The following is a 25969-nucleotide window of genomic DNA, read 5'->3' as shown; positions in this document are numbered from 1 at the left end:
CCAAAAGGTTCTGGGGGCCAGCTGTCCGGAGTCCAAAACAAAGGCCATGGCTTGGTACCCCGGCACCCCACCCGCAGCCCCCGGAGGCTCCCTCACCTGGTCAATGTACACAGCTGTGATGGCCCCCGAGTGGCCCTGCAGGGTGAAGAGGCAACACGAGTCCTCCAGACGGAACACCTGGGGCAGGGGTGGGCATCAGTTCTGGTCTGGGGTGGTTTCCCAGCTCCATTTCGGCCAGGAAATCCCTTCTGTGCATCCTCTCCCTGGCTGACCCCGAACGCTCGCCGACCCGGGCTAGGCCACCCCAGCCCCCACAGACAGAGCCAACCCTCACTCTCAGCGTGTGGTCCTGGCTCCCGGTCACGAGTCGCCCAGCCGCAGCCTTCAGGGCTGTGATGGGTTTCTGGTGTGCACAGGGCACGGTGTGGGTCAGGCGACAGGCTACTGTGTCACTGCTACTGTACACAGGGGACGCGGGGGAACTGCTCCGCCCTGGAGTCCCTGGAGACAAGCCAAGTATGCGGTCTCTGCGGCAGCCGCCGCACCCCCCGCCCCCGCCGGGTGCAGGCACCTGCCCGGCGCAGGCCCTCTGACCTCGGAACTGCAGGGGGCTGAGGGCAGTGCAGGTCTCCAAGGAGAAGAAATCCAGGGAGCCGTTGAGCCGGGCAGCCACAATCCTGGAAGAGAAGAGTGGCTGCTGGTGGCTCTCCCTCAGAACACCCGGGCTGGGGGCCGAGCACTGTGGCCACCTGACGGGTCAGCTCCACTGGGCAGATGGGAACAAACGAAGGGACCACGGCCAAGGGGCAAGCACAGGTGCTGGGAAACATGTTGAAGCCGGGGGACCCAGGCTACAACTCTACTCCGCCTCTGTTTCTCTATCTGTGAAATGGGGACAACTACCCACCTCGCAGGGTGGTCACGAGGGTAAAAAAGTGGCACCTGGAGAACAGGTAAGACTGTGAGTTGAAGGCCCTCAGAGCCTGGAGCTAAAGGAGGGGCTTCTGAGGAGAGAGACGGGCCCCAAAGGGGCTGTGTGTTGGAGCGGCAGGAGGCACCGGGGTCTCTGGCCTCAGAAAGCAGCTTCGATCCAAGCACCACCCACTGCCCTGCCTTCTTCACTGCCCAGGAATTCCTAGGTAGAGATGGGGGTATTTGCCAAGGGGTCCCAAAGCCTTGCAGTGAGTGAAGTTCAAAATCTTCCTCCAGCACAAGGCATGTCTCCCAGCCCTGAACCGGAAGGGCCCAGGCCAGAGCCTGCGAAGGCGCCGTGAAGGGGGAGTGAGGAGGGCGAGGAGAGCCCACGGTCACCAGGAGCTCTGAGGGCTGGGCGGACACCCGGGGGCTTTCCCTGAACCTGAGAAACCAAGCAGCAGGGAAGAACTTGGAGGAGGGGGAGGAACCCGCAAAGGTGGCCAGGCTCGGGGTGGCGGCTGAGGGTGTCAGCCAAGGCCCGTGCAAGCAGCCTCGCAGAGGCAGAGAAGACAGCTGCAGCCGCCAGAACCTGAGCGCTGAGGGCCAAGGGCACCCTGCCCCGAGAATAAAAAGGCTCCGGCTCTAGCTTAGAAGCTGGTGCCACAAACGGTGGGGACCCCAGAGGGCAGAGCCAGCATGGGACAGCTGGGGCAGGGGGGTGAAGTGAGGAGCAGGAGGCCCCGGTCGCAGTGAGACCTGGGTCTATCAGCCAAGAGCGCGGTTGGCTGGGCCCCCGGGGAGCACCCACAGCCAAGGAGCACGCCGAGGACGGAGGGGAGCAGCGTACAGCGTCAAACACGAAGGTAAGTTTTAAACAGAAGGTTCTGCTGAGAAAGCATTTTTCGGTCACTGAAAACGCAGCCAAGACCTGGTAAGGTCTACGCTGATGGACTCATCCGGGAAACCCTGACTCTGAAGGGTAAGAGGGAAACCGAGTCACAGGGATTAGGGGCCTATTCTAAGTGCTTCAGTTGTCACCCCCCACAGGTGTGGGGCTGAGTACTGAGAAGGGCCATCAATCACGCGGTGGGGAAGGACCCAGGAAGGGGACTTCTGCAGAGAGGCCGGGCAGCGCAGCGCCTCTCACCTTTTGTCCAGGAACACAAGGGCCGTGATGCCCGAGGTCACCTCCTCGCTGCTGCAGCGCAGTGTACCCTCGATGGCGTCCCACACCTGCAGGCCCAGAGGCCGTGAGCACCTGCGGGCCGCCAGGCCCCCCAAACCCGCGCATGGCCGGCCCTCTGCCTACCCCCGCCCTCCCCGCCGGGGCCCTGCCCACCTCCAGGCGGCCGCTGCTCCGCCCCACCACGATCAGGCTGCCCTGCAGCTCCAGGCTCCAGATGGAGCCGTCTGCGCTGGGGGCCCAGGCCAGGCAAGGGGAGCCCTTCTCGGGAGGGCAGCCCCCCTCGTCCTCGGGAGTCAGGGGGGGCGGCCCGGGCCCCGGGGAGGACGGGCGCAGGGCCGGCGGGCGGCCGGGCGCCAGGCCATCGTCCTGGTACACGCGCTGCACCAGGCGGCTGAAGTCGTAGCCCGGGCCGTCGCGAGCACGGCTGCAGCCCGCCCGGTGCCGGGGCTCGGGCTGCGTGGGTTCCGAGAGCCTCGGCTGGGCCGAGAAGTTGGTGTCGATCAGGCAGGTGAGGTCTGGCTGGTCCCCGAAGAGGGCAGGCGGCGGAGGGCCCCGGGGCCGGTGCCGCAGAGGAGGGCTGTCCCCGGGCTCCTCCGGGCCCCCCTTCCCGCTGTCGGACAGCCGTTCCCAGCTCTCTTGAGCCTCGAACGCGCTGCCAACGCCACTGTCGCGGCGCTGCCTGCCAGGGGCCAGGAGGACGGAGTGAGGACACAGGACGGACGGGAGGGAGAGGGCGGGGAGGGGGCGGGCACCTACCCCAGGCGCGGGATGCGCGTCAGGCAGTCCCCGGTCTGCGCGTCCCACACACACACGTGGCCCGCCAGGCAGCAGCTCACCAGCAGCATGCCGTCGCTGGCCAGGCACTCGATGTCCTGCGCGAGGGGGGCGGTCAGCAGGGGCTCCGGCCCCGCCCCGGCCCCGCCCCCAGCCCCGCCCCCGCACGCACCATGAGGTGCCCGCGCAGCACCAGCGGCGCGATCTCGGTCTCGGGCGGCGCGTAGCCGTAGTCGTCACAGGGCAGCTCCCCGCGCCGCCGCCGGCCGGGCCCGCTGCCGGGCTGCCCGTAGTTGCGCGGGCAGAGCACGCGGTAGAGGCACAGCAGCAGCAGCACGAGCACCATGCCGGCCGCCAGGCCGAGCGCCGCCACCCTGCGCGGGCCGGAGCGTGGTTAGGCGCGCCCGCCCCCCTCCACCCCCTCCCTCTCCACCCCCTCCCCCTCGCCGGCCTCACTTGTACAGGGTGACGTCCCCGTGGGCCGGCGCCACGCCCGGCGCCCTGGGGCCCGCCTCCCAGAGCCCACCGGGCCCGGGCCGTCGCGGGGGCCAGGCGCTGCGGCCGTCCTGAGGGTGCCGCCCCTCCAGGGCCTCCCTGGGGTTCAGGCGCAGCGTGACCGGGATGACGGGCAGCAGGCTGATGTACCTGGGAGCCGGCGGGGGAGCGGGGTGTCAGCGGGGTGCCTGCAGAAGGGCCCCTCCCCACTTCCCACTGGGACTGGCTCAACCTGCTCCACTCCAAGCCCACCCTCTGGGGACAGGCTTCCCAGCACTGGGGAGGTGCAGAGCCAAGGCCCTCCCGGCCCGGCCCGGACACCCAGCCTTGCTCTGTGATGCGCACCCAGCGCCCGGGGAGACACCACTGCATGCGGGCTGCCGCCGCCGCCCGTCCTGGCACAGACTGGGTGCCGGCCAGTGGGCTGATCTCCTTCGGGCTGAGGGGCTGGCAGTGACCTGTGACTTCCCAGGGCTGGGCCCAGGGCGACTGTCTTGGGCTGTGGCCGCCTGGAGCACTGGTTCCTACCTCACAACCCTACGGGTGTTTCTTTGAAAGGAAATGCAGAATTCAAAGCAATGGGTCTCCCGCCTGAGGGGGAAGGGACGCTCTGGGGACGAAGAGCTGACAGCAGGCGGGAAGGCGGCAGCTGCACAGCCCACTCACCTCTTGGCCAGCGTGATGTTGTAGTAGCTGAAGAGCGTAGGCCAGTGGCGGAAGGAGAGCTTCCTCCAGAGTTCCTCGTCCTCGGGCCCCCACGTTACCTCCGGGACGGGGCTGTCAGGGGCGCCCTCTGCTGGGCCCCCAGGCTCAGGCGGCTCTCCAGGCAACGTCTGGTTCTCCGGTAACTTCGGGGCATCAGGCGGGAAGATGGAGAAGGCAGGGTCCGGGTGGCTGGCGGGCAGCACGCCACTAGGCACAGGCATGGGAGTCAGGGCGCCCTCGCCCAGTGGGCTCTGTTCTGTCACCTGGGCAGCAAGGTAGGTGCGCAGCCCTGCTGGGTCTGTGTACACCAGGATGCCGATCCAGATGACGGTGCCGGCCTGCAGAGGGGCAGTGGGTGCTCAGCGGGGCCTCTGGGTGCTCAGCAGCCTTGGCCCTCGTGCTGGAAGGAAGCAGCACGGGGACCTCAGGCCTGGGGGTGGGGAGAAGACACAGGCCCCAATGTGTCCTCCCTTCTGCCTCTCCAAGTCCTCCCACTACCACCTGGGCCAATTGCCATTGGAGGGACCTAGTTCCCTTTTCATGGTCATGGTTTGGGGTTCCCGGCCTAGAAATACAAAGCGCACCTTTAGCACTTCCCCAATCTCCACCTATCAGCTGGGCCAGAAAGCAGGCACCATTCCCACGGACAGCACGGCCAGAGGGACCGGCTAACGGACCTGCTCCAGAGTCAGACCTGCCCACGGGTCCCCCCCAGTCCTCAGGGGGCCTCAGGCTCGCTCCCTCTCCCTGCAGCTCCATGGGGGTGCCACTGCTGGCCAGGAGCCAGCCCTGCTCCTCCCCTTCCGCCCAGCCCAGCAAGTGAATGATTCAGCCAGCATTTTCTGAGTCCTGCACACTGTGTGGCAGGGGAACCCTGGCTTGGGGAACCAAGGTAGTTCCATCCTGGAGCACCCCATCAACCAGGCTCGTGTCCTGGGTCCCTCTAGGGAGATGATGACTCTTCTACCCCATGCTCCTGGGGCTGCTTCACCCAGGGATAGGCTTATCAGCTCAGAAGCCACCAGGATCTGGGCAGGAGGGTATGGTGGGCGGCTTCCCAAAGCCAGGCTTCCTGGGGCCATGAGGGCCTGAGGAGCATCTCCCACCTCCAAGGCAAAGTGCAAAAGTCCAGAGGGAACAGAGTGCTGGCTCTCAGAGGGCAGGGCAGGGGTGGCAGGTACCATGATAAGGCGCTGTGCCAGGCGGGTGCGGGCCAGGAAGTAGATGACGCGCAGCCTCTTGGGGAGCCGCAGGTTTCGGAAGGAGGACGGTTGCAGTGTGATGGTGTGGGGTGTGGAGGGCCGCACAGCCAGCTGCCGCTCGAAGCGTGCTGGCCGCCCCACTGGTTTTGCTGGGGGCAGGCAGGCCTCCGAGGGCAGCCGCTTGTTCAGGTCCGCTAGCTGGGGGGGGGGGGGGGGCACAGTGGTCAGGGCTCGAGGCTGCTGTCCAGCGGCTGCCCACGACCGAGATCTGCACCACTCTCACCCCGACGCCCTGAGGCTGGCCAGGGAGGGAGGTAGGGGCAGGGTACAGCGCACTCCTACCTCCATCCGGCGAATGTCAATGGAAAGGACAGTGGTGAAAAACAGCATCTGAAGGAAGAAGTCCGACACCAGGCCCACAACGGCAAAGAGACAGAACTCCTGGAATTAGAGCAGATGAGGGGACACGATGACATCACGGCCCAGCACCTGAGAAGCAGCTCCCTGCCTGCAGACACTTCAAAATCTGCAGGGCAGTGGCAGGCAGAGCCCAGCAGAGAGAAAAAGTTCTGAGTCTGGGAGCAGCCAAGGTTGGGGGGGGGGGGGGGGCGGCGGCACAGCTGCCCCCTCCCTCCCCACCAGGGGGCAGCAGAGACTCCCCCACTCACCTTGATCCAGAGAAGGTGGAAGGGTGGGTGCTCTCCCTAAACCTTCCAATCGCCCTAGACAGGAGGGCCTGATGCCACCTGCAAAGCTCTGAGCCCCACCATCCCGCTCCCCGCAAAGCTCTCCCCCAGTGATCCTTGGGCCCTGCTTAAGTCCCGTGACCAATGCCTACTTAGAGCCCACAACTGACCCAATGTCAGGACTCAGACGGCTTCCTGGCCAGTGACTGCACAGAACCAAAGGAGGGAGAGAGGGCAGGAGGGAATTAATTTCTGCCCTGAAACTGAATACGGGTATGTCTCTGCTCCCCAAGCTCTATCAACAGATGGAATCTCCTCAGATTTCAGTTTTCCTCCCCTGCCCTTCACCACAGCTTCCACTCACATCTGGGGTAAGATGAAGGACCCAGCTCGTGGTGGCACAGGGGTCATGGCAGCTCTACTGTCCCAAGGTGGCACTGTGTCCTGCAGATGCCCTCTGGGTCACCCTATGTTCTCTGCTCACCCCCACAACTCAGCAGGCCTGCCAGCTCTAGGGGAAGGCAGAGGAGGACAAGATGCATGGCTCCCTTCCTGCAACCCCTCAAGCAGTGGTCAGCAAGTCTGCGCTCTGACTCAGCGTAGGTCCCCTCCGGCTGCTCATAGCCCCACAGCTGCGTGGGGGCACTTGGCCAAGACCAGGAGCCACTCGGAGCAGTGGCCCTCCACTGGGGGGAGGGGTGCGGTATGACTGGAGGCTGCAGATGTGGGTCAGGGCTAAGCCTAGGAAGGAGGAAGGGACCAGTGCAGGGGCCCCACAGGGCTTGTGCCTGAGAAATGAGAAACAGGTCTGGCTGGAACTGGGTGAACTTCTGAACCAGGCCTGCCAGGAGCACTCTGTGCATGGAACACCATCTTGGCAGCAGAGGTCCCAATGCAAGGGTGTCTGCGTTGAGAGGGGTACACCTCCCACACAGCGGGGGAGCTGGGCAGCTGGCTCCACACTCACCCAAGGGGCAGGCCTTGGGGCCTTACCTGGATGGCAGGCACCAGGGTGAAGTAGCCAATGAGGATGATGCCCAGCTCCGTGGCCATGTTCTTCATGATGGACCAGCTCTCACTGCTTAGGCCTGCAGAGGACAAGAGGGCCATGGGGCCAGCACATGGGAAGGGTGCCCAGCCTTCTGAGGCAGCCATTCCACCACAGTGGCCCAGTGCTCAGGACTCTGCCAGCGCCCAGGCTCCACGTGTTGCCACCACTGCAGAGCTGTCGCGGGAAGGGGCTGGAGAGTACAGAGGAGAGCTACAACCACCATCAGAGGAAGGGAGAAGCAGGGTGGTGAGATGAGCAAATCCAAGGGGAAAGCCGAGGGCCACCCACTCTAGCACGTTCAGCCTCCACGTACCATTCGGTCTGGTCTGCACGGGCCTGCCCACACATGGCAGAAGGCCCGAGCGATGGAAGTGCTAGCTGTGTTCTTCCTCCAGCCCGGCCCCCAGAGCAAGCCCTGCCGGGTAAGGGGCCATGGCCCCTCGTGTCCTCGGTGCCCCCCATCTAGCGCAGGGCCTGGCCTCTCACAGAAGCTCATGAAGGCTTGTCCAGTGAGCGAACAGCCTGCCCTCGGCCCTGTTCCCACAGACTGGGGGTTAGGAAGAGGAAGTGCAAGAGTTCAGACTTCCGGGTCTAGGCTCTCTGCCCACTCTCCTCAGCATCCCGATCCCCACCTCCTGGCACTGAGGCCCAGGGGCCCTTTGTGGCAGCTGTGGGGACAGCGTCTCTGAAGGGACCAGCCGCAGGAGCCTGGGCCAAGTGCGGGAGGGTGAGGCGGGAAGAGAAAGCACCAGGTGCCAGTGTGGACGAAGGGCCACTGAACACGAGCCCTGGAGCAGAGTTCAGCTGTGTTCTTACTGACACATGAAACAGGACAAAGTCCAGTCCAGCAGTTCCGTGGTTCCTCAGGGCATGCGCTAACAAGCCCCCAGGGCCTGATGGTCCACACCACGTTACACTAGAGGTCAGAGCAAGGGTGATTTCTGGGGCCCCGTCTCCTCCACAGCAGGAAGCCCAGCACAGAAGGCCCCCTAGCGCCCCCCGCCAGCCACATTACCTTGGGCGATGCGCAGCTTCACCTCCAGGTCCACCGGGGTCGAGACCACTGACTTGGTGAGCACCAACACGTTCTCTAACCCAATAACCACCACAAGGTAGGGGAAAATCTCGCTGGGGACAGAGAGGGAGAAGGTGAGGACAGTGCTGAGGAGGGCCCCCAACACATGCTGGTTCTCTACAGGTTTGGGCCCCGGGAAGACTGTGGGGTTTGCGGCCTCTAGTGGGAGGCTTCTGAGTGACTTCCAGAAGCACAGGGCAGAGCCCCAGCCCCCTCCACCCCACCACACAGGGCCTCTGCCTGCACAGCTCCCAGCTTTCAGGCAGGCCTGGAAGCCCGGCCAAGGGGTCAGCAAGCATCCCGGCCTCCATGTATGCAGCACACAGTGGCTGCCGGAGCACCGCTCTCCCTGTCCCTCCCACACCGGACTCTGCTGGACAGAGCAAATGGCCGGGAGCCCTCAGCAGCACTGCAGGCCAAGCCGTCGGGACTAAGTAGACGGGGGATGAGAGGAGCCTCTGCGGAGGCCGTGTGGAGAACTACTAGCTCTCCAGGGCCCACTGTGAGGCCCGCACTACCGGCGAGGACTATGAGGGACAAGGCACACCGGCTGAGGTGTAGCTGCCGGGATCCCTGCTGCAGGCTCTGAGGAGGGCACAACAGCCACGGGGGAGGGGGTGTCAGCCCCGTCGGGTTCAGGAAAGGAAGCAAGTGTTCCACGAGCAAGGGAAGTAACAGAAGACATAGCATCGCTGCTCCCGCAACCAGCCCAGCCAGCCCCGGTAGGGGATGGGCCAGGCGCTCAGCGACCACTAACGGCCAGGCCAAGGGTGGGCAGGGGGTGGGTGTAGCCAGAGCCGGGGAGACCGAAGACAAACATGGGCCGGGGCTTCCAGCCCAAAAGTTGGAGAGAAATGGCAAGAGAAAGCACACATCAATGGAAAGGTGGCAAATTAGAGTGTGCTTGTGTCTTTTAAAAAAACTCTGAAATGACCTATTTTATTAGTCATTTAAATGTTTTAGTAGTAAAAAAGGGAAGAAATATACCTTTTTTTTTTTAAGATTTTATTTATTTATTTGACAGAGAGATAGAGAGAGAGCACAAGTAGGCAGAGTGGCAGGCAGAGGGAGAGGGAGAAGCAGGCTCTCCGCTGAGCAGGGAGCCGGACATAGGGCTCGATCCCAGGACCCTGGGACCATGACCTGAGCCGAAGGCAGCTGCTCAACCGACTGAGCCACCCAGGTGCCCCGAAATGTACCTTTCTTAACCTCCTACCCATCTGTGCCTTAAACCATCAAGGAGCAGTATGCATGTGTATATATACGAACACACATGCACGTCCACATCCACTTACAGACACACACACACGAAGGACAAGGCCACACGTGTGCAGAAACCCACGTATATACACATATACAACCCTACCTGTATACGTGTTATATGTATACACAGATGTACTATACATACATGAGTATGAACGCAAGCCAGGTAAGTTAAAGGTAAAAAATGTACCTCTTAAATGTCAAGATAACAACGCGAAGACACAGGGTACCAGCAAGCATCCAGTCCCGGGCAAGCCCAGAGGCTCTCCGGTCTGAAGCTCGGTGGAGCCTGGTGGGGACCTACCCGCCATTGAGGGTGGGTGTCAGGCCGAAGAGTGTGCAGAGCCCCACGGACATGAGCAGCGAGCTGAGCACTGTGACCACGGCAGCCAGAGCCAGCCCCCACTTGGACTTGACCATGTCGATCTTGCCTGGAGGGCAGAGAGGGCACATCAGGGCGGCATCTCCCCCAGACCCTGACACACCCCGGCCCTTTGGGGCTTATCTCCCAGGAGTAGAGTGAGGAAGGGGTGGCCCCTGGTTTAACCCAAGAAAAGTACAGCCACGCAAACTTCCCAGTCTCAGAGAAATGGTTTCTTTTGGGAACCCTAACCCAAGAAGGGTCTTTTCCTGAGAAGCCAGAGAAGGCCTGGACCCACCCAAGCCTGAGACTCTGCTGGAGGATGAAGCCCTGGCTTTTGTGACCGCTGGGCATGTCTGACATCTCTGCCCAAGCCACCTCCAGAGGCAGGGAGGCAGGTGGTCTGGAATGCCCATTTGGCTTGGAGAAAGCCCCAGCCTCCGTGCTGTGCACCTACGTGTGGAGAAGTAGATGTAGGCAAACAAGATGATGTAGGTGGTCACGAGGGGGATGAGTTCAGCGATGCCAATCTCCTCCTTGAAGTGCACGTGGACCAGGCTCTCCGCCCGCAGGCTGCAGTTGGGGCTGGGGTGCAAGAGCATCAGGCGGGCCCGCAGGCTGCCCAGGAACCTGCTCATGGAGTGGAGTGGGGTGGGGTGGATGAACTGTCCCTCTTGGGCCAGGGGCAGAGACAATGCCTGGAAGGAAGGCCAATCAGGGCTGCCCTCCTCCCCGTGTTGGAGGGAGGTTTTCTGTGGTGTCTGAGCTTCCCCACAATCTCCGAGGGGCTTTGGAAGAATGGCGAAGTTGTCTCAGGAGCTCCCCCAGCCCCTTCCTCAACACCCCTTTCCTGACCCATCATAGCACTCTGAGTGCCCCAGGCCCAGACAGCCAATCAGAGGCATCTCTGGTGCTCTCTGCCTTGGCAGGGAGCTGCCTGCAGCACTTTGCTGGGAAGGCCTGAGGCCACATCGGGCTCAGGAGTCACCAGCTGGGGACTCCTACCAGAGGCTCAAGAAAGATCAGTGGAAGCACCAGGACATTGAATTTGCCTTAGTCCCCTATTCTTTTTTTTTTTTTTTTAAATTCAATTATCCAACGTATAGTTAGTCCCTTATTCTTAACTAGGCCAGGTCAGGTCATCCCCGCTCAAATGTGAAAACACAGCATCCTTCAGTCTAAGGGAAATAAACATTTCAACTGGAGGCCTGAAAACTGCAAGTTCCCAGGGGGCATTCTGGGCACCCTAAACCAGAACGGGGACTACTCAAAGCCTCATGCCATTCCACAGCCCAGCCAGGAGCCCCGAGCGCCAACGGCCTTACTTGGCATGGTAGCGCTGGAAGACCAGGGTGATGGTGTACGAGACCATCCTCTTCCTGGTGTAGAGGCTCACCCCGCTGTACTTCCCAGGAACACCAAACAGCAAGTCTGCAGACAGAAACCAGCAGTACTGACATACGAAGATAGCCACTGTAGAGCCGCCAAGGACCCCTCCCTACCCCCCACCCTAAGAAACAAGGGGTAACCCCTGATATGCCAGAGCACCCGTCAAAGCGGACATGGTGATCAACCTAGGCAACCTGCCCTGGAGGTACCTTTGAGTGTGGCTGAGGTCTGTAGGGTTTTGGGCTCGTGCTGGTGGATGGTCCCGATGATGTCAGGATCAGCATGGAAGCGTTCCCAGTCATTCTGCCAGAAGTTCCCAGGGGACAGCAGCAGGCATCCATGCTCGGGAAGTAGGTTCCGGAGCTTCCTGAGGCCTGGCAGCAGGTCAGTCACCTGCAGGCACACCTCCTCCAGGCCCCTGGTCCCAGAACTGTGCAGGAGACAGCACAAGGCACCCGCTGTGTCCGTGAGCACTCGGCAGGCGCACTGCACTTACGGGGAGAGCCTCTGTCATCAGGTTCCCGGATGCCTGCTATCTCAAAGAGCCTAAGGATTAGGACAGCAGGGGAAAGTTCTCCCAGGTGGTCAACAACCAAACCATGTGGCTGATGGACCTTCACAGTACACATGCGGCCCCGAGCCTCTCTGAGAAGTGTGCTCTGGGAGTGTGCACAACCTCTCGCCCACTAAGACACCTCAGCCAATTCAGTGGGCAGCTGAATTCAGTGGCAATTCAGTGGGCAGAAAATGAGGGGCTTCATTTCGTTCACCAAAACGCGTGTCAAAGCTCTCGGCTAACTAAAATCCCAGCGGGTGGAGCAGCCTGTGAAGCCAGCACACTCCGGAGACCCTCGGGGGCCGGGGGACACCGCCCGGGCTGGGGCTTCAGAAGCGATCCCCAGGTGGAGCGGGCTTCTCCTGAACCCGAGTGAACCTCAGTCACGTCCACACCACTGAGCCGCCAGGCAGTAAGCCACCTGAGGGGCGAGCAAGCTCGGCACGGGGTCAGCGCGGAGGACGCCTGCTCTGTCTGAGACCTGAGGACGAAACCACCTGCGCCCTCTGAAGAGGTCCAGGGGAGCGCGGCCACAGTGGCCCCACAGGAGGCTGAGGAAGGCAAAGCGAGCTCACCCGCCACTCTTCTCACTTGTTCAATTTCTGCCAAGCTGGCTGGCTCAGTATTGCCCTTCGGGACGGAACAGATTCAGGGAGGCTGGGGTCTCTGAGAGGGATACCTGTCTCTCAGCACGTGGTTCCGGATCTCTTCCACCAACTGGAATGCCCGGGACAGAGGAGAACGGAACACATCCACCGCCAGCAGGTTCTTGTGCCAGGGAGACACCGAGGACTTCACAAATATCTGCTGGATGTAAGCCACGGGGGCGCCCACATACTGCAGAAGAAATAGGGGAGGGGGGGAAATGGGCCCACATTCAGTAAGGGTTTACTAAGCATCTACGATGGGCAAAGTGTGTGGGGCCCAAAGGACAGGCCTTCAAAAATGAAGATGTCCACGAGGGGCTTTTTACCATCTATGAACCATTTTCCTAAACACTTCCCAATAGACCAGGGATCGGCAGACTATGGCCACAGGCTCAATCAAGCCCGGCACCTGCTTTTCTAAATACGGTTTTCCTGGAACACAGCCGTGCCCACTCCATTCCGTACTGTCTGGGGCTGCTTTCACGAAACAATGGCCGAGGTGAATGTTCACCACAGAGACTATGACCCACGAAGCCTAAAGCACTTACCATCCAGTCATCTATGGGACCGGTCTGCCGCCCTCACAGTGCACCCTAGGCTCCCAATAGGGTGCAGCCTTAGGGATCCTGCCACTTGCAGGTTAGCGGATTTTAAAGATCCAAGGACCCAATTTTAAATCCCGGCTCTCCAACTGTATGGCCTTGGGAACATGCTGGATTTCTCTGGATTTTGGTTTCCTCACTATGAAAGGGGGGTGACTGACATTCACCCTGCAGCATCGAGAATATGCACACACACTCACACACGCCTCCCACCACACGGACCCAGAGACACACATGCATACAAACAGCACATGCAGAGATTAAGTATTAATGGAAATATTAGCAATAAACAGTTGTGGCACATCTTTTCATCGCCCCCCCCACCGACAGTCCTATGAGAAGGTGACTCCCCAGGCTTTCATGACTCTTGCAGCGGGATGCAAGGACCCAAGCCCGTGTGTCCTCACTGAATGTCACACACTTCTCTCACTAGAACCGGCCATCTGCCCTGGAAGGGCTAACAACAGGCACCTGACCAAAGTATTCAGACATGTAACAGGCATGTCTGAATAACTCCCAGTGATGGAGAGGTCATGGAGTACCCCCAAAATGAGGTACTGGATTAGCCGTGGCAGGATTACAGCCCAGGGAGAAAGTGCGTGGAGCCGTGAGGTGGGGAAGGCCAGGCAGGAGGGGGACGGGGAGGGCCTCTGAGAGCACATCCAGTCCAGAGAGCACAGGGAGTCCTGCCAGGTAATCCCAGAAATCATAGCTAGAATGAGGGGAGGCTGGGAGGATGCCTGACTGAGCAGTCTGGTTTCTCACCAGCTGACAAAGAACAGCCCCGGGAGTCTCTGAGAGGAAGGGCGACCAGACGAAAGCAGTGCTCTGGAAGCCTACTCTGGAGTTACGGCGTCAGCCAGCTGGAGGCCGGGCAAGACGGCCGGCGCCATGACGCACGGTGGTGCCGGCTGCAGGGAGCTGCAAGGGCTGTCTCCACACCTGCGCCACAATCAGGGACTTCCAAGGGCAGGGGAGGACATGAAGGAAGGCCACTCAGCCACTCGATGATGCCCGGATAGGTTATTGCACAAGCGAGGGTCAGGATGCTGAACCGAACAGCAGGTTAAGGCCTCCTGAGCTTAAAGGAACAACCCAAGGCAACCACCTGTGCCTTTGTGAAGTTTACACTTATGAAGCCATGTCTTACAAAGGCTCTGGGGACAGAAGGCCTCACCTGCTTTGTCATTCGCACCGACCTGGCCTGTTAGAAGCTGCCCAGAGGCACAGAGGGATCTGGATGGAGCCGGCTGCCGCAGGCTCTGACCTGAACAGCAGCTCATTGGTTCAACTCATCACACAGGCCTGCGTGGGGGAGGAGCCGTTGCGCGTACAGCTCTACAAGGAGAGCTGTCCCCGGGGCAATCATCCCCAAACCCTGTGAAGGACGCAGCGTGTCACCCAGGGGCAGCAGGGCATCACGGAGCCTCCAGCCCCAGGTTCGTACCCACTGGCCACAAGGCTGTGTCGCACACACCACCTCCTCTGCCCAGGGCCCTCCTCAGGCCCTCCACCTCCGCCTCCACGCTCAGGCCCACCGAGCCTCTGTGACTGAACCCTTAGTGTCCAGGCGGGAAACTCCTCTGGCTCCTGGGCCCTCCACTTCTTCTCCAGCCCCCTTCCCACCAGGCACCTTCTCCCCAGCCAGGACCACTCGGGCCACCATCTCAGCAAGTGCTAACGAACATGACTCAGAACCAGAGCCTTCTCCCTGGGCCCTAGGGACAGCTCTAGAAGTTCTGGGAGCACCTTGCTCCCCCAATTTTTAAAAGTTTCTGCCTAGAAGTGTACATATTATGACTGCCATCATCATTTTTAGGAGAGAGGATCCATGGCTTTCATCAGATTTTCATAGCAGCATGTAACCCTTTGCCCTAGGTAGCTCCTTCTCGGTTGTCCTTCCACCAGTGCTGGGTAAGCCCTCTACTCATCTGTTTGCATGCCTGACCAGCACGGCAACCGCAGCAGACGAGAACTGGGGAGCAGTGATTCCTACTGCACAGCCCTGCTCCCTGGCCCTGGCGGGGCCTCCCTCTGCTGCAGGGCTCCTGATTCACTCCCTGATTTCCAAATGAACTTCCCAAGCAGCTACTCCATGTCTTTGCAACTCTTCCAAGGTCTTGGTCCACTCATTTAACAGGATTGTAGCAAACTTGTCACCCAACACAGGCTCCCTCAACCCCCCTCTTCTGGGCATCAAAATTCCCTCTCCGCGGCTTATTCAACAGGCACGGGCCTGACTCCTGTCATCCACTATCTCAGTCTGGGTTCCCCAGGAGCAGACCCTAAGACAGGTGGTTTACTTGGGAGGTGCAGAAAGCAGAGAGAGGGGAAAAGGACAAGGAACAAGGGAGGGAAAGCAGACAACAAAGGGTGTTACTGGCCAAGTGACCTCTGCGGGTAATGGGGTTTAGCTGAGTCATCCCACCTGAGGGATTAGAGAGCTCAGCTATTACACGCCCCACCCCGCGCCTACGGCTTGAGGGCTGCCCCTAGGGGACACCGACTCCCCGGCACCTCAGACCTTGCTGCACCTGAGATGCTCCGATACAGGACATGCAGGGGCTAGTAGCTGACAAGCAGGCGGGCAGGCGCTGAAGGGCAGTGGGGATGTGGCCAGGGCCCCACCACTCCCCGTGCTGGGCGCTATCACAATCGCCACTGGCTATTATTAAGTGGGAGACAGACATCCGAAGGCAGTGACTGTGGAAGCGTAAGGGCCCGCGGATCCAGATGCCCGCAGACTCCTCACTAGACAGAGGTTGTGGCAGGCAGTCTTCTACCACGGCCCCCGTCTCCCCCACCCCCGGCGCTCACGCCCACGTGCAATCCCCCCGAGAGTGGGCTGCGCCTAGTGACTGGCTTCTGACAGATGACAACAGAAGTAATGACGTCATTTCTGAGATTAGATTACAGAAGATTATAACCCTTGGGGACGTAATGCTCAGTGAAATAAGCCAGTCACAAAAAAACAAGTATGTACAATTCTACTCCTATGAGGTACCTAAAATAGTAAATTTATAGACACAGAAAGAACAACGGTGGTTGCCAGGGCTGGAGGAAGAGGGGGGTTATTAATAGGTATAGGGTTTCTGTTTTACAAGATGAAAAGTTATAGAGATGGATGGTTGTACAACATGAATGTATTTAATATCAGTAAACTATATACCTAAAAAGGGTTTATATGGTAAATTTTATGTTGTATTTTGACACACACACACACACAAGGGCACGCAGGCTCGTGCATGTGCGCAAACAACTGAAAGGAAAGAGACTATAATTCTTCCTCTGTCCCCTTCTTCTGGAACCACCACTCTGATGAAGTTAGCCATGTCGTGAACTTCTCTGGAAGGTCCACGAAGCAAGGAACTGAGGGGGCCCTCAGCCAACACACGGTGAGGAGGGGAGCCCCTCAGCTCAACAGCCTGCAAGAAGCCCCTTGCTAGCTGGCCACTGAGTGAGCCTGGAAGCGGATTCTCCCCATTTGGGCTTGGAGATGAGTGCAGCCTTGGCTGATACCTTGAGTGCAGCCTTGGGAGACCCTGAGCTAGAGGTCGCAGATAAGAAAACCAAGCCCAGAGAGATAAAGGATGTGGCCAAGGACAGAGCTGACAGGCAGCTGAGCCAGGATTAAAGCCAGGGCCGCCCAATTCTCAAACCTGTTTTTTCTCAACAGCCAATGTGCCTGGGTGGTGGGGAACCATGCGAGTTCCTGTAGAGAACAGGAAACAGACGGCAAGGCCCACCACGAGCAGTGTAGGAGGGGAGCTGAGGTCCTAGGGATCCCTGGGGTCTCCGGCCACCAGCATTCACAGCATGAGGCGCTGACCAGGGCCCTGTGGAAACCCCGCGTCCAGGCTTAGCCACCACCACGGCCACCGCAGTGCCGGCCCAGGAAGCCCAGCCAGCTCTGTGGCTGGCCAGGTCGGGCTTCGTGTGGAGTTCAGGGTTCCTGATGACCCCGTCTAGGGGAGCCAGGCCAGTGCAGGAGACCTCAGGCTTGTTTTGTTTGTTTTTATTTTTACTTTTTTAAAGATTTATTTGACAGAAAGATAGAGCACAAGTAGGCAGAGCAGCAGGCAGAGGCAGAGGGAGAAGCAGACTTCCCCGCCGAGCAGGGAGCCCGACGCAGGGCTCCATCCCAGGACCCTGGGATCATGACCTGAGTTGAAGGCAGACGCTCAACCGACTGAGCCACCCAGGCGCCCTGTTTTTGTTTTTTTTTTAAATACAGTCCTTCCTCTCCATTCAGATAGAGCAAACTAGAGTTCTCAGGAGTTTACCTTTACACTGACACACCCAGGGGCTCTCTGCAGAACCTGACAGAGGACGCCTGTTACTCAGCAATTCTGAAAACCAGGGCTCCTGATCCTTGTCCTCCAGCCCTGGGCACGTAAGGGGGTGTGGTGGGCGAGGGGGAAGGAGGGAAAGGCAGGCTCAGGGGACCCAGCTGGGTTCAACTTCTAGTGCCAGCCCTGGCTGTGTGCCTTGGACAACAGTGTCTGCACTCTCTAAGCCCCAGGCCCTTACTAGGGAATGCGGATGGAATGCCAGACCTCACGCATCACTGCGAGGACCCAACAAAACAACACATATAACCATCTGGCAAAGTGGCCAAAAACATGTCACTTATATGGAGTTACATTACCATGGCTTAAAACTATTAAAATTAGATTTGGCATCTCCTGAAGATCAATCCCTTCACTCCCTTCACACCCCCAACCCTTCTCCTAAGCACGGTCACCTCCGTCTCCAAGTTTCTCCAAGTTCAATACAACTGATCTTCCTACTGCCACTTTCCTCATGTCCTTGCCTCTGGGGGACTGGCTTCCCACTGCATATACAATCAAAGTTGAAACCCCACCGCCTCAGATTCAACTTGGCCCCACCTACCTTATCACCCATCATGCACCAAGAAAAATGACTCAATTTACATTCCTGGTCTGCTAAATAAGCCGGGCTGTTTCTCTGTTAAACAAGAAGCTTTTCCTCAGCACCTACTATGTTAAAATACCGGACTATATGTGCTCGAATGGAACACAATTCCTACTGGGTGGAAATACAGAGAGGAGAAGCAGGGCAAGAGAGCTGGGGAAGGCTTCCTGGAGAGAGTGGTATCTGAGCTCCACTAAAGGACTGCAGGCCTGCGGTGCCCGGAGGGCAATCAAACATATGAACTTTGGTCCTCTTCCAGAACTTCGGCCAGATCTGATCAATGACAGTGACAACAGTGACAGCCACAAACGTGTCAAATGCAAGTGATGGGCCTGGCACTAAGCCTTTGCATGCCTTCGTGTAATCCTCTGACGACGTATGATATAGATATGATTATCATCCCCATTTTATGAATGAGGAAACATGGGCACGAAGGTGTGAAGTAACCTGCCCAAGGTCACACGTGTGGGAAATGGAAAGCTTCTACCATTTCTGCTTTGTTCTTCTGTTCCTCTGGTAAAAACATCCCTTTTTCCAGAAGGTGCCCCTCCCAACCTGACAAGGCCATTAGTTAGTGACTCCACTCTTAGAGAGCGTGGGCCTGACTCAGAGCACCAGGACCCGGCACAGTGGATCAGGGACCTCTCTGCAGGACCCACAAAGGCAAGACTGCACAGCGCAGCTGACGTCCCACTGTGGGGACACTAGAACAAGAGGGCAGAAAAAGGGCTATATAGAAAGCCATCTCCAGCATATGGAAAGACTGGCAATTCAATAAAAAGAAATCCAAACGACTTCATTCAAAATGGGTGAACACCTACCAAAGAAAGACATGCAAATACAATAAGCACTTGACATTAATCATCTGGGAAAGGCAAATGAAGACCACAATGAGATTTCTCTATGTATCCATTAGAAAGCCTTTTTAAAAACTTGTACCAATAGCTTTACAGCATAAAGACTGAACTTTAATGTATGGAAATTTATAAAGTAACTCAAGAGGCTGACGTATGTGAAAAGAATGATGCTTCACCCCTGCGGTCTTCCCCAAACCCACAATCCCAGGCTAATCTAGAGAAAAAACAAAAAATCCCCCTGGAGGGCAGTCTACAAAATACCTGGCCGCTACTCAAAACTGTCAAGCTCATCAAAGACAAGGAACGTCTGCGAAGCTGTTGTACCCAAGAGAGGCCACCGGGGAAGCGACACGCGAGTGTAATGTGGTGCCCTAAATGGGATCCTGGGAGAGAAAAAGAACTTCAGGTAAAACCTAAGAAAATGTGGTTTCCTTAGTTTCCTTAGTGACAGGTTCTCAGAATTTCCTTGTTTTTGATAACCTTGACAGTTTCTTTTTTTAAAGATTTTATTTATTTATTCATGAGAGACAGAGAGAGAGAGAGGCAGAGGGAGAAGCAGGCTCCCCGCTGAGCTGGGAACCTTACGCAGGACTTGATCACAGGACCCCGGGATCGTGACCTGAGCCGAAGGCAGACGCTTAACCATCTGAACCACCCAGGCGCCCTAACCTTGACAGTTTTAAGGAGTTGTGGTCAGGTATTGTATAAAAAGTCCCTCAACTGGGGGGGGGGGGCGCCTGGGTGGCTCAGTCGTTAAGTGTCTGCCTTCGGCTCAGGTCACGATCCCAGGGTCCTGGGATCGAGCCCCACATCGGGCTCTCTACTAGGCGGGAGGCGTGCTTCTCCCTCTCCCACTCCCCCTGCTTGTGTTCCCTCTCTTGCTGTCTCTCTCTCTGTCAAATAAATAAATAAAATCTTCAAAAAAAAAAAGTCCCTCAATTGGGATTCATCTGATGTTCTTCCCATAATTAGGCTAGGATTATGGGTTTCTGGGAAGAAGACCAGAGGTAGAGTGTCTCACTTGTCACACATCAAGGGTATATACTATCAGTCTGATCTATCACTGCCGACGTTGACTCTGACCGCCTTGCTGAGGAGGTATCTGTCTGGTTCTCCACTCTAAAGTGCTTCTTTTCTCTCCGTCTCCATACAGTGTTCTTTGGAAGGAAGTCACTATGCACAGTCCACGCTTAAGGAAGGGAAGTTATACTCCACCTCCTTGAGGGCAGAGTATTTACATAAATTATTTAGTATTTTTGCCCAGATTTGTCTATTTCCCCCCATTTACTTATTCAAGCATATGAACTCATATTTATTTTATACTTTGGGTTATAATCCAATACTGCTTTGCTTTATTGCAAAATATATTTTATTTTCTAGCATTGGCCACTGGGAGCTCTTTCAGTTGGTTCCTGTACCCCTTTGACATACATCATATTTATTTTAAACTGACATCTTTGTCTTCTCTTTCTAGTCAGACTGAGATCTCCCCAGAAGCCGTGAGGCTCTATGTGTCCCTTAGATCATCACCCTGCCGGGCACACCACAGGCACGCAATAAACATATGCTGAATACTAGAAGGAGTGGAGGGAGGAAGGAAGGATGTTCTGGTTCCTGGGTGGGCAGCAGGTGCTTGTGCTGTGCTGCCCGGTGCCTGAGCCTCCTGATTTTCCTTTTGAAATGGTCCTTTCTTGTCCTCAGCCTCATGATGGAGACAACTAACAATGAAGCCAGTCAACAAAGTACCCGTCTTCACCACGGGATTTGGGATGGGGACAGGCAGGTAACCTCACTTAGAATCAACCTGGCACCTTCTCATCCTGCACCAGATTGGATATTGCAACAACATGGGGCTGAAGCTGCTGGAGCTACTGTTAGGTAGATCAAGAGTGGAGCTGACAGAGTAGAAAGGTGGGCTCCTTTTGAGGCCCAAGCCATACTATCCTTGAGTTCTAGGACTCCAAAAATTCCCATTTTGCTTACTCTAGTTTGGGCTGAGTTTTTTGTTCCTTATAACTAAAGCAGTCCTTACCATTCCTGTTTTGCTGGCCTGAATTTTTAGCACGGATTATCCGTGGAGGTAAGGTAACTGACCACTAACCTGCAGAGCACCAGGTCACCGCACCGAGGCCTTCAAGGCGGGGGCCAGGGCGGGGCGGGGGGGCTCCAATGAGGAAGACAGAAAACAGACAATCCTCTGTTGAGCCCTGAAGTTACTTGTACACCTGCTTACTATCATCATCCCAGACCAAAGAAGGGCACTATGGAAGTTAAAGAGCTCACAAACACGTCACCCCCTCCCCCAACAGCTGTATCATTAAACGTCTCTCCTGCACCGTCAGGCCCACCGACCCCCTGGAGTCACGACACATCCACGAACACAGACACCCTGTGGTGACCGGGAGCCCTCAGTTCCACCCTGCGGTACAACTGCGTCAGAGGTTAATGAACCAAGAAGGTCCCATGCGGAGCCAATGGTCAAGCTGGGACATGAAGTCAGAGCTGGTTTCTGCCAGCATCAGACATGCTCGCTCTGACCTTCATGGACAGAGTCCTAGGAAGACGGATTCACGTACAGCTTAACACACACCCAGCTGACCAGCTGGGTCTCTATTTAGCACCAGCAGGGCTAAATTTGTAACAAGGTACCTGACAGCTACATTACCCTCAAAGGAAACAGAAAGGAATGTACCACCACTGTCAGAGAGAGGCAGGAGCACAACTGAGCTTTGGATTTCCTCCTCAACAACACAGCCCAGCACAAATCCCGGGACCAAAGCACAATGTGCGAAGGAAGGACACTTTACCCGCTACCTGGCAGGTAAAAGCTTCAGAGATGGGCTAATGGAGCTCGTAAGATTTCCAAATAACAAGTCCAGCATCACAGTGAGTTAGTTCCTCCGCCTGAGACCTTTGACTGGAGCGACTGTTACTTCCTAGTGGCCATCAGTGCTCAGCTCAGAGACAGTCAACTGGGGATGGTATGGTCCAGGAGCAGCAGGGGTCAGGAGTCCCGGGGTTCTGATGCAGTGCTGACCCCACGTAAACTAAATAACAGAGGCTCCTCATCACTCTGGGCCCCACTTCCTTAACTGTAAAAGGGATTAAAAAAACACAAAACACAAAAACTCAACTCTTTCTACCTAACTGCATTGTGAGGAGAAAATCGGACCTAACCGATCTGAAAAAATGAGGTGCACACCGCATACATTAGATGGTGTCAAGACGCTGATGACAGAACGTTCTCTAGGGATGCTCCCTGGTTCTCATGACCGCTTGGGGCAAGGAGATGGCCTGTCTGCCAGAGCACGGCTCGGCTCCGGGCATGGTGTGTGAGCAGGCCAGCTAGGAAGCCAGACCCACCTGGCCACAGTGACCACAACCACAGACCCCACCCTGTTATTGTAGGACAGTCGCACTTTTGTGTCATTTGGGGTTTCCTTTCAAAAAAGGTTATTCATTAACTGTGTGACTAAGTATCTGTGGTGCCTCTGTAAAGCTGGTCAAGGACACGTATTCACCAATCAGAAGCTGGCCACCCTCACTCTCACTCCCACAACCCCTGCCTTGGCCAATCTCCACCCAACCCTCGGGGCTCTCCCCAGCCACACGCTGAGCACCTACCCACTCTGGCCGCTCACTGGGCTCCCCTGGTTTGCGGTCAGGGGCCACAGGCGGGGGCGAGTAGTCCTTCACAGGAGTGGTGAACTCCACTGGTCCTGTCCCCGGCAGGGGCAGTTTCAGCAGTGGGCAGCTGGGACGAACAAGAAGGAGAGAAGGGTTAGGACACGGCAGGAGCACAGTCCGCGCCAGGACGAGTGACGCGGGGGCCGCTGCAGGTGCTCTGCGCTCTCCCTGCCGGCACCGTACATGTGTAAAATACCAGGATCACAGAACTGCAGGGCGAGAAAGACACTCAGAGCCTCCGAGATCACAAGTTTTCAAGCTCATTTTTAGTCACAGAAAGCTTATAAGGAAGTCCAATTCATAAAACAGACTGGTTGAATATTTTTAGAGACGTAATAAAGATGCTTAAAAAAAAAAAAAAAGCTTGTCAAATTAAATATAAGTAAGACAACAATAAGAAACTGGGGGGAAAATCTATAAAAATCCCAAAGGATCCCAATGCATATTGCTGGGCAATTGCTCCAAAAAATCACTGAGGGTGTGGTTTACACTCAGACCCACCGTTCACATGGGAAAACCTTGGTCTTACATCAAAAAGCTGGCGAACCGATGTGCATTTTGTTTCACATCTTTTAAACAAATTGTTTTTAACTGAGAATTAACTTTTATAGAATACGATGCACAAATCTTAGATAGTTCAATGAATTTTTACATACACATACACCTGTGTAATCACTACCTAGATCAAGCTATAGGACATTTCCAGAACCTCAGAAGGCAGCCTTCTGCCCCTGCCCAGTGAAGAGCATCCCTAAACTACTATCAGGGCGCGCCTGGGTGGCTCAGTCAGTCAAGCGTCTAACTCTTGGTCTCAGCTCAGGTCTTGATCTCAAGGTCGTGAGTTCAAGCCCCACACTGGGCTCCCCACTGGGTGTGGAACCTACTTAAAACAAACAGGGGCGCCTGGGTGGCTCAGTCGCTGAGCGTCTGCCTTCGGCTCAGGTCATGAGCCCAGGGTCCTGGGATCAAGCCCCGCATCAGGCTCCCTGCTCTGCAGGAAGCCTGCTTCTCCCTCCCACTCCCCCTGCTTGTGTTCCCTCTCTCGCGGTCTCTCTGTCAAATAAATAAAATCTTAAAAAAAATAAATTAATTAAAAAGAACTTCTATCACCATAAATGAGTTTTGCCTTTTTAATGGCTTAAAAATGAAATCACCCATTCCACGTGTGTACTCTCTTGTGAGTGGCTACTTTCACTTAAATTTTATCTGCTAGATTCATCCACACCGGTGCACACAGATCACCCTTTCCCGCAGGTATGTGCCATCCCACTGAATTATACCTCAGTGAATGTTTCCATTTCACTGTCAAGGAACCTGTGGCTGGTTTCCAGTTTCAGTTATTAAAAATAAAGCTATTAGGGGCGCCTGGGTGGCTCAGATGGTTAAGTGTCTGCCTTCGGCTCAGGTCATGATCCCAGGGTCCTGGGATCGAGCCCCACATCGGGCTCCTGGCTCAGCGAGGAGCCTGCTTCTCCCTCTCCCTCTGCCTCTCTCCCTGCTCATGCTTTCTCCCTCCCTCTCTCAGTATCTCTGTGTCTCAAATGAATAAATAAAATCTTAAAAAAATAAATAAATAAAATAAAAATAAAGCTATTACGGTCATTTTTATATATGGCTTTTGGTAGCCATAAGCACTCATTTCTGTTGGGTGTGTTCCTAGAAGACAATTTCTGGGGGTTAGAGTGTGCATGTTCAGCTTTGCATATAATACCGATTTTCCAAAGTAGTTGTACAAATGTATGTTCCCACCAGTGGTGTGACAGGAGTTCCAACTGCTCCAGAGCCTTGCCACCTCTAGATGCTGTCAGGCCACTTAACTGTAACCATGTCGAGGAGGCAGCAGTGGGGTCTCTCTGTGGTTTCAATGTGCAACAGTGTTGAAAATTCTTTTGCATGCTTGTTGGCCATTTGGACACATCCTCTTTTGTGAAGCCCTTCTTCAACTCTTTTGATTATCTTTTTCTCATTGATTTATAGCTCTTTATATATTCTAGCTATGAGTATGGAGTCCTCTTCACAACTACACGTTTCCCTCCTAGTCCTACTTTCATAGCACCCCACCAGACTTGGTGTACCATGTTGTTTTCGTTCTCATCTAAAGGTATTTCCTAATTTCCCTTCTGATTACTTGACTCACTGGTTGTTTTAGGATGTCCTGTTTAACTTCCACTTATTTGTGGATTTTCCAGTTTTCCTCCTAGTATTTTTAATTTCATTCCACTGTGATTAGAAAAGACACTCTATATGATTTCAGTCTTCTTTCATTTTTTAAGACTTGCTTAATATGGCCTAACATATGGTCTATCCTGGAGAATGTTCCATGGGCACTTGAGAAGAACATCAATCCTGCCGTTGCTGCGTGTTCTCCACATGTCTGTTAGGTCTGGCTGGCAGACACTGTTGCTCAAGTCCCCCATATACTTATCACCTTGTCTGGTCCTTGTATCCAGTACTGAAAGTGCAGGATTCAAAGGTCAACTATAACTGTGCGTTTCTCAATTTCACATTTCAATTCTGTCCCTTTTCGATTCATATATTTTGGGGCTCTGTTGTTAGGTGTGTGTGTGTGTGTGTTTATAACTGGTGTGCACTCTTCCTGTATTAAGGCATTTAACAATATATAATGTCCTTCTTTGTCTCATAACCTTTTAAATGGTATCTGATAATTATATAGCCACTCTAGGTCTCTTTCTATTACTATTTGGCATGGAATATATTTTTCCATCCTCTTATTTTCAGCCTCTTTGTGTTCTTATATCTGATGTGTAGTGTGTATCTGAAGTAGACAGCATATAGATGCAACCTAATCTGCCAATGTCTCTTTTAATAGAAGAGTTTAATCCACTCACATTTTATGTGATTACTAATAAGGAAGGATTTCCTCGTGCCACTTGTTTTTGCATGTCTTATATGACTTTTGTTCAATTCCTTCAATTGCTGCTTTTTTTTTTTTTTTTTTTTGGTATTTGGCTGATTTTTGGTAGTGTGCCACTTTGACTTCCTTCTATCCTTTTCTGTATTTTTCAAGTTATTGCTTGGTTACCGTGGGGACTACAATTATTATTAACAATTTACAATCACCTAGACTGAATGCTGTTGTTACAGCGGGGTTCTACAGATGGGAGCAGGCGGGAGAAGAGGTCAGCGACCTTGAAAACAAGCAACTGAAATCATCCAGCCTGAGGAGCTTAGTTTCAATAGTATCTAAACACTGTTTCTATAGATCTGTCTCACCCCTTTTATATTGTTATTGCCACAGATTATAATTTATACACTGTATGCCCATCACCATAGATTTAAAAAATTATTGTTCAATGCACTTGCCTTTTAAAGCACAAAAGACAAAGAAAGATGTTACAAACCCAACCAAAAGTTACAAGTCTGGTTACCTTTACTAGTGTTATTTTTAATTATGGTTTCAAATGACTGTCTAGTAACCTTTCATTTCAGCCTGAAGGACTTTCTTTAGTGTTTCTTGTAGGGCAGGCCCAGTGGTAACAAATCCCCTCAGCTTTTGCTTATCTGGCTATTTCTCAATTTCTCCTTCATTACCAAATAATCGTATGCTAGAATATACGATTCT

General features: G+C 55.4%; 1 protein-coding gene across 3 annotated transcripts in view; it reads right to left on the bottom strand.

The window, feature by feature from the left end:
* Nucleotides 1-25969, bottom strand: part of SCAP (SREBF chaperone) — a 68763-nt gene that overhangs the window by 739 nt on the left and 42055 nt on the right. The window contains exons 3-21 of one of the 3 annotated variants that reach the window (XM_036078799.2): nt 22324-22453; nt 12338-12495; nt 11312-11532; nt 11039-11144; nt 10171-10343; nt 9657-9783; nt 8030-8142; nt 6957-7051; nt 5620-5718; nt 5257-5475; nt 4037-4413; nt 3332-3520; nt 3048-3249; nt 2858-2973; nt 2255-2780; nt 2063-2148; nt 595-677; nt 335-501; nt 97-177 (exon numbers count right to left, since the gene is read on the bottom strand). In XM_036078799.2, the coding sequence (XP_035934692.1) occupies nt 97-177; nt 335-501; nt 595-677; nt 2063-2148; nt 2255-2780; nt 2858-2973; nt 3048-3249; nt 3332-3520; nt 4037-4413; nt 5257-5475; nt 5620-5718; nt 6957-7051; nt 8030-8142; nt 9657-9783; nt 10171-10343; nt 11039-11144; nt 11312-11532; nt 12338-12495; nt 22324-22453 (3268 nt within the window). Of the gene's footprint in view, nt 1-96; nt 178-334; nt 502-594; nt 678-2062; nt 2149-2254; nt 2781-2857; nt 2974-3047; nt 3250-3331; nt 3521-4036; nt 4414-5256; nt 5476-5619; nt 5719-6956; nt 7052-8029; nt 8143-9656; nt 9784-10170; nt 10412-11038; nt 11145-11311; nt 11533-12337; nt 12496-22323; nt 22454-25969 lie in introns of those variants that run through there. The other 2 variants (XM_078078718.1, XM_036078824.2) reach the window with 2 other exon arrangements.

The sequence above is a fragment of the Halichoerus grypus genome, chromosome 1, assembly GCF_964656455.1.
Source record: "Halichoerus grypus chromosome 1, mHalGry1.hap1.1, whole genome shotgun sequence".
Taxonomy (NCBI): domain Eukaryota; kingdom Metazoa; phylum Chordata; class Mammalia; order Carnivora; family Phocidae; genus Halichoerus; species Halichoerus grypus.
Note: the sequence above shows the minus strand (reverse complement) of the source record. Positions and strands in the feature narration are given on the sequence as shown.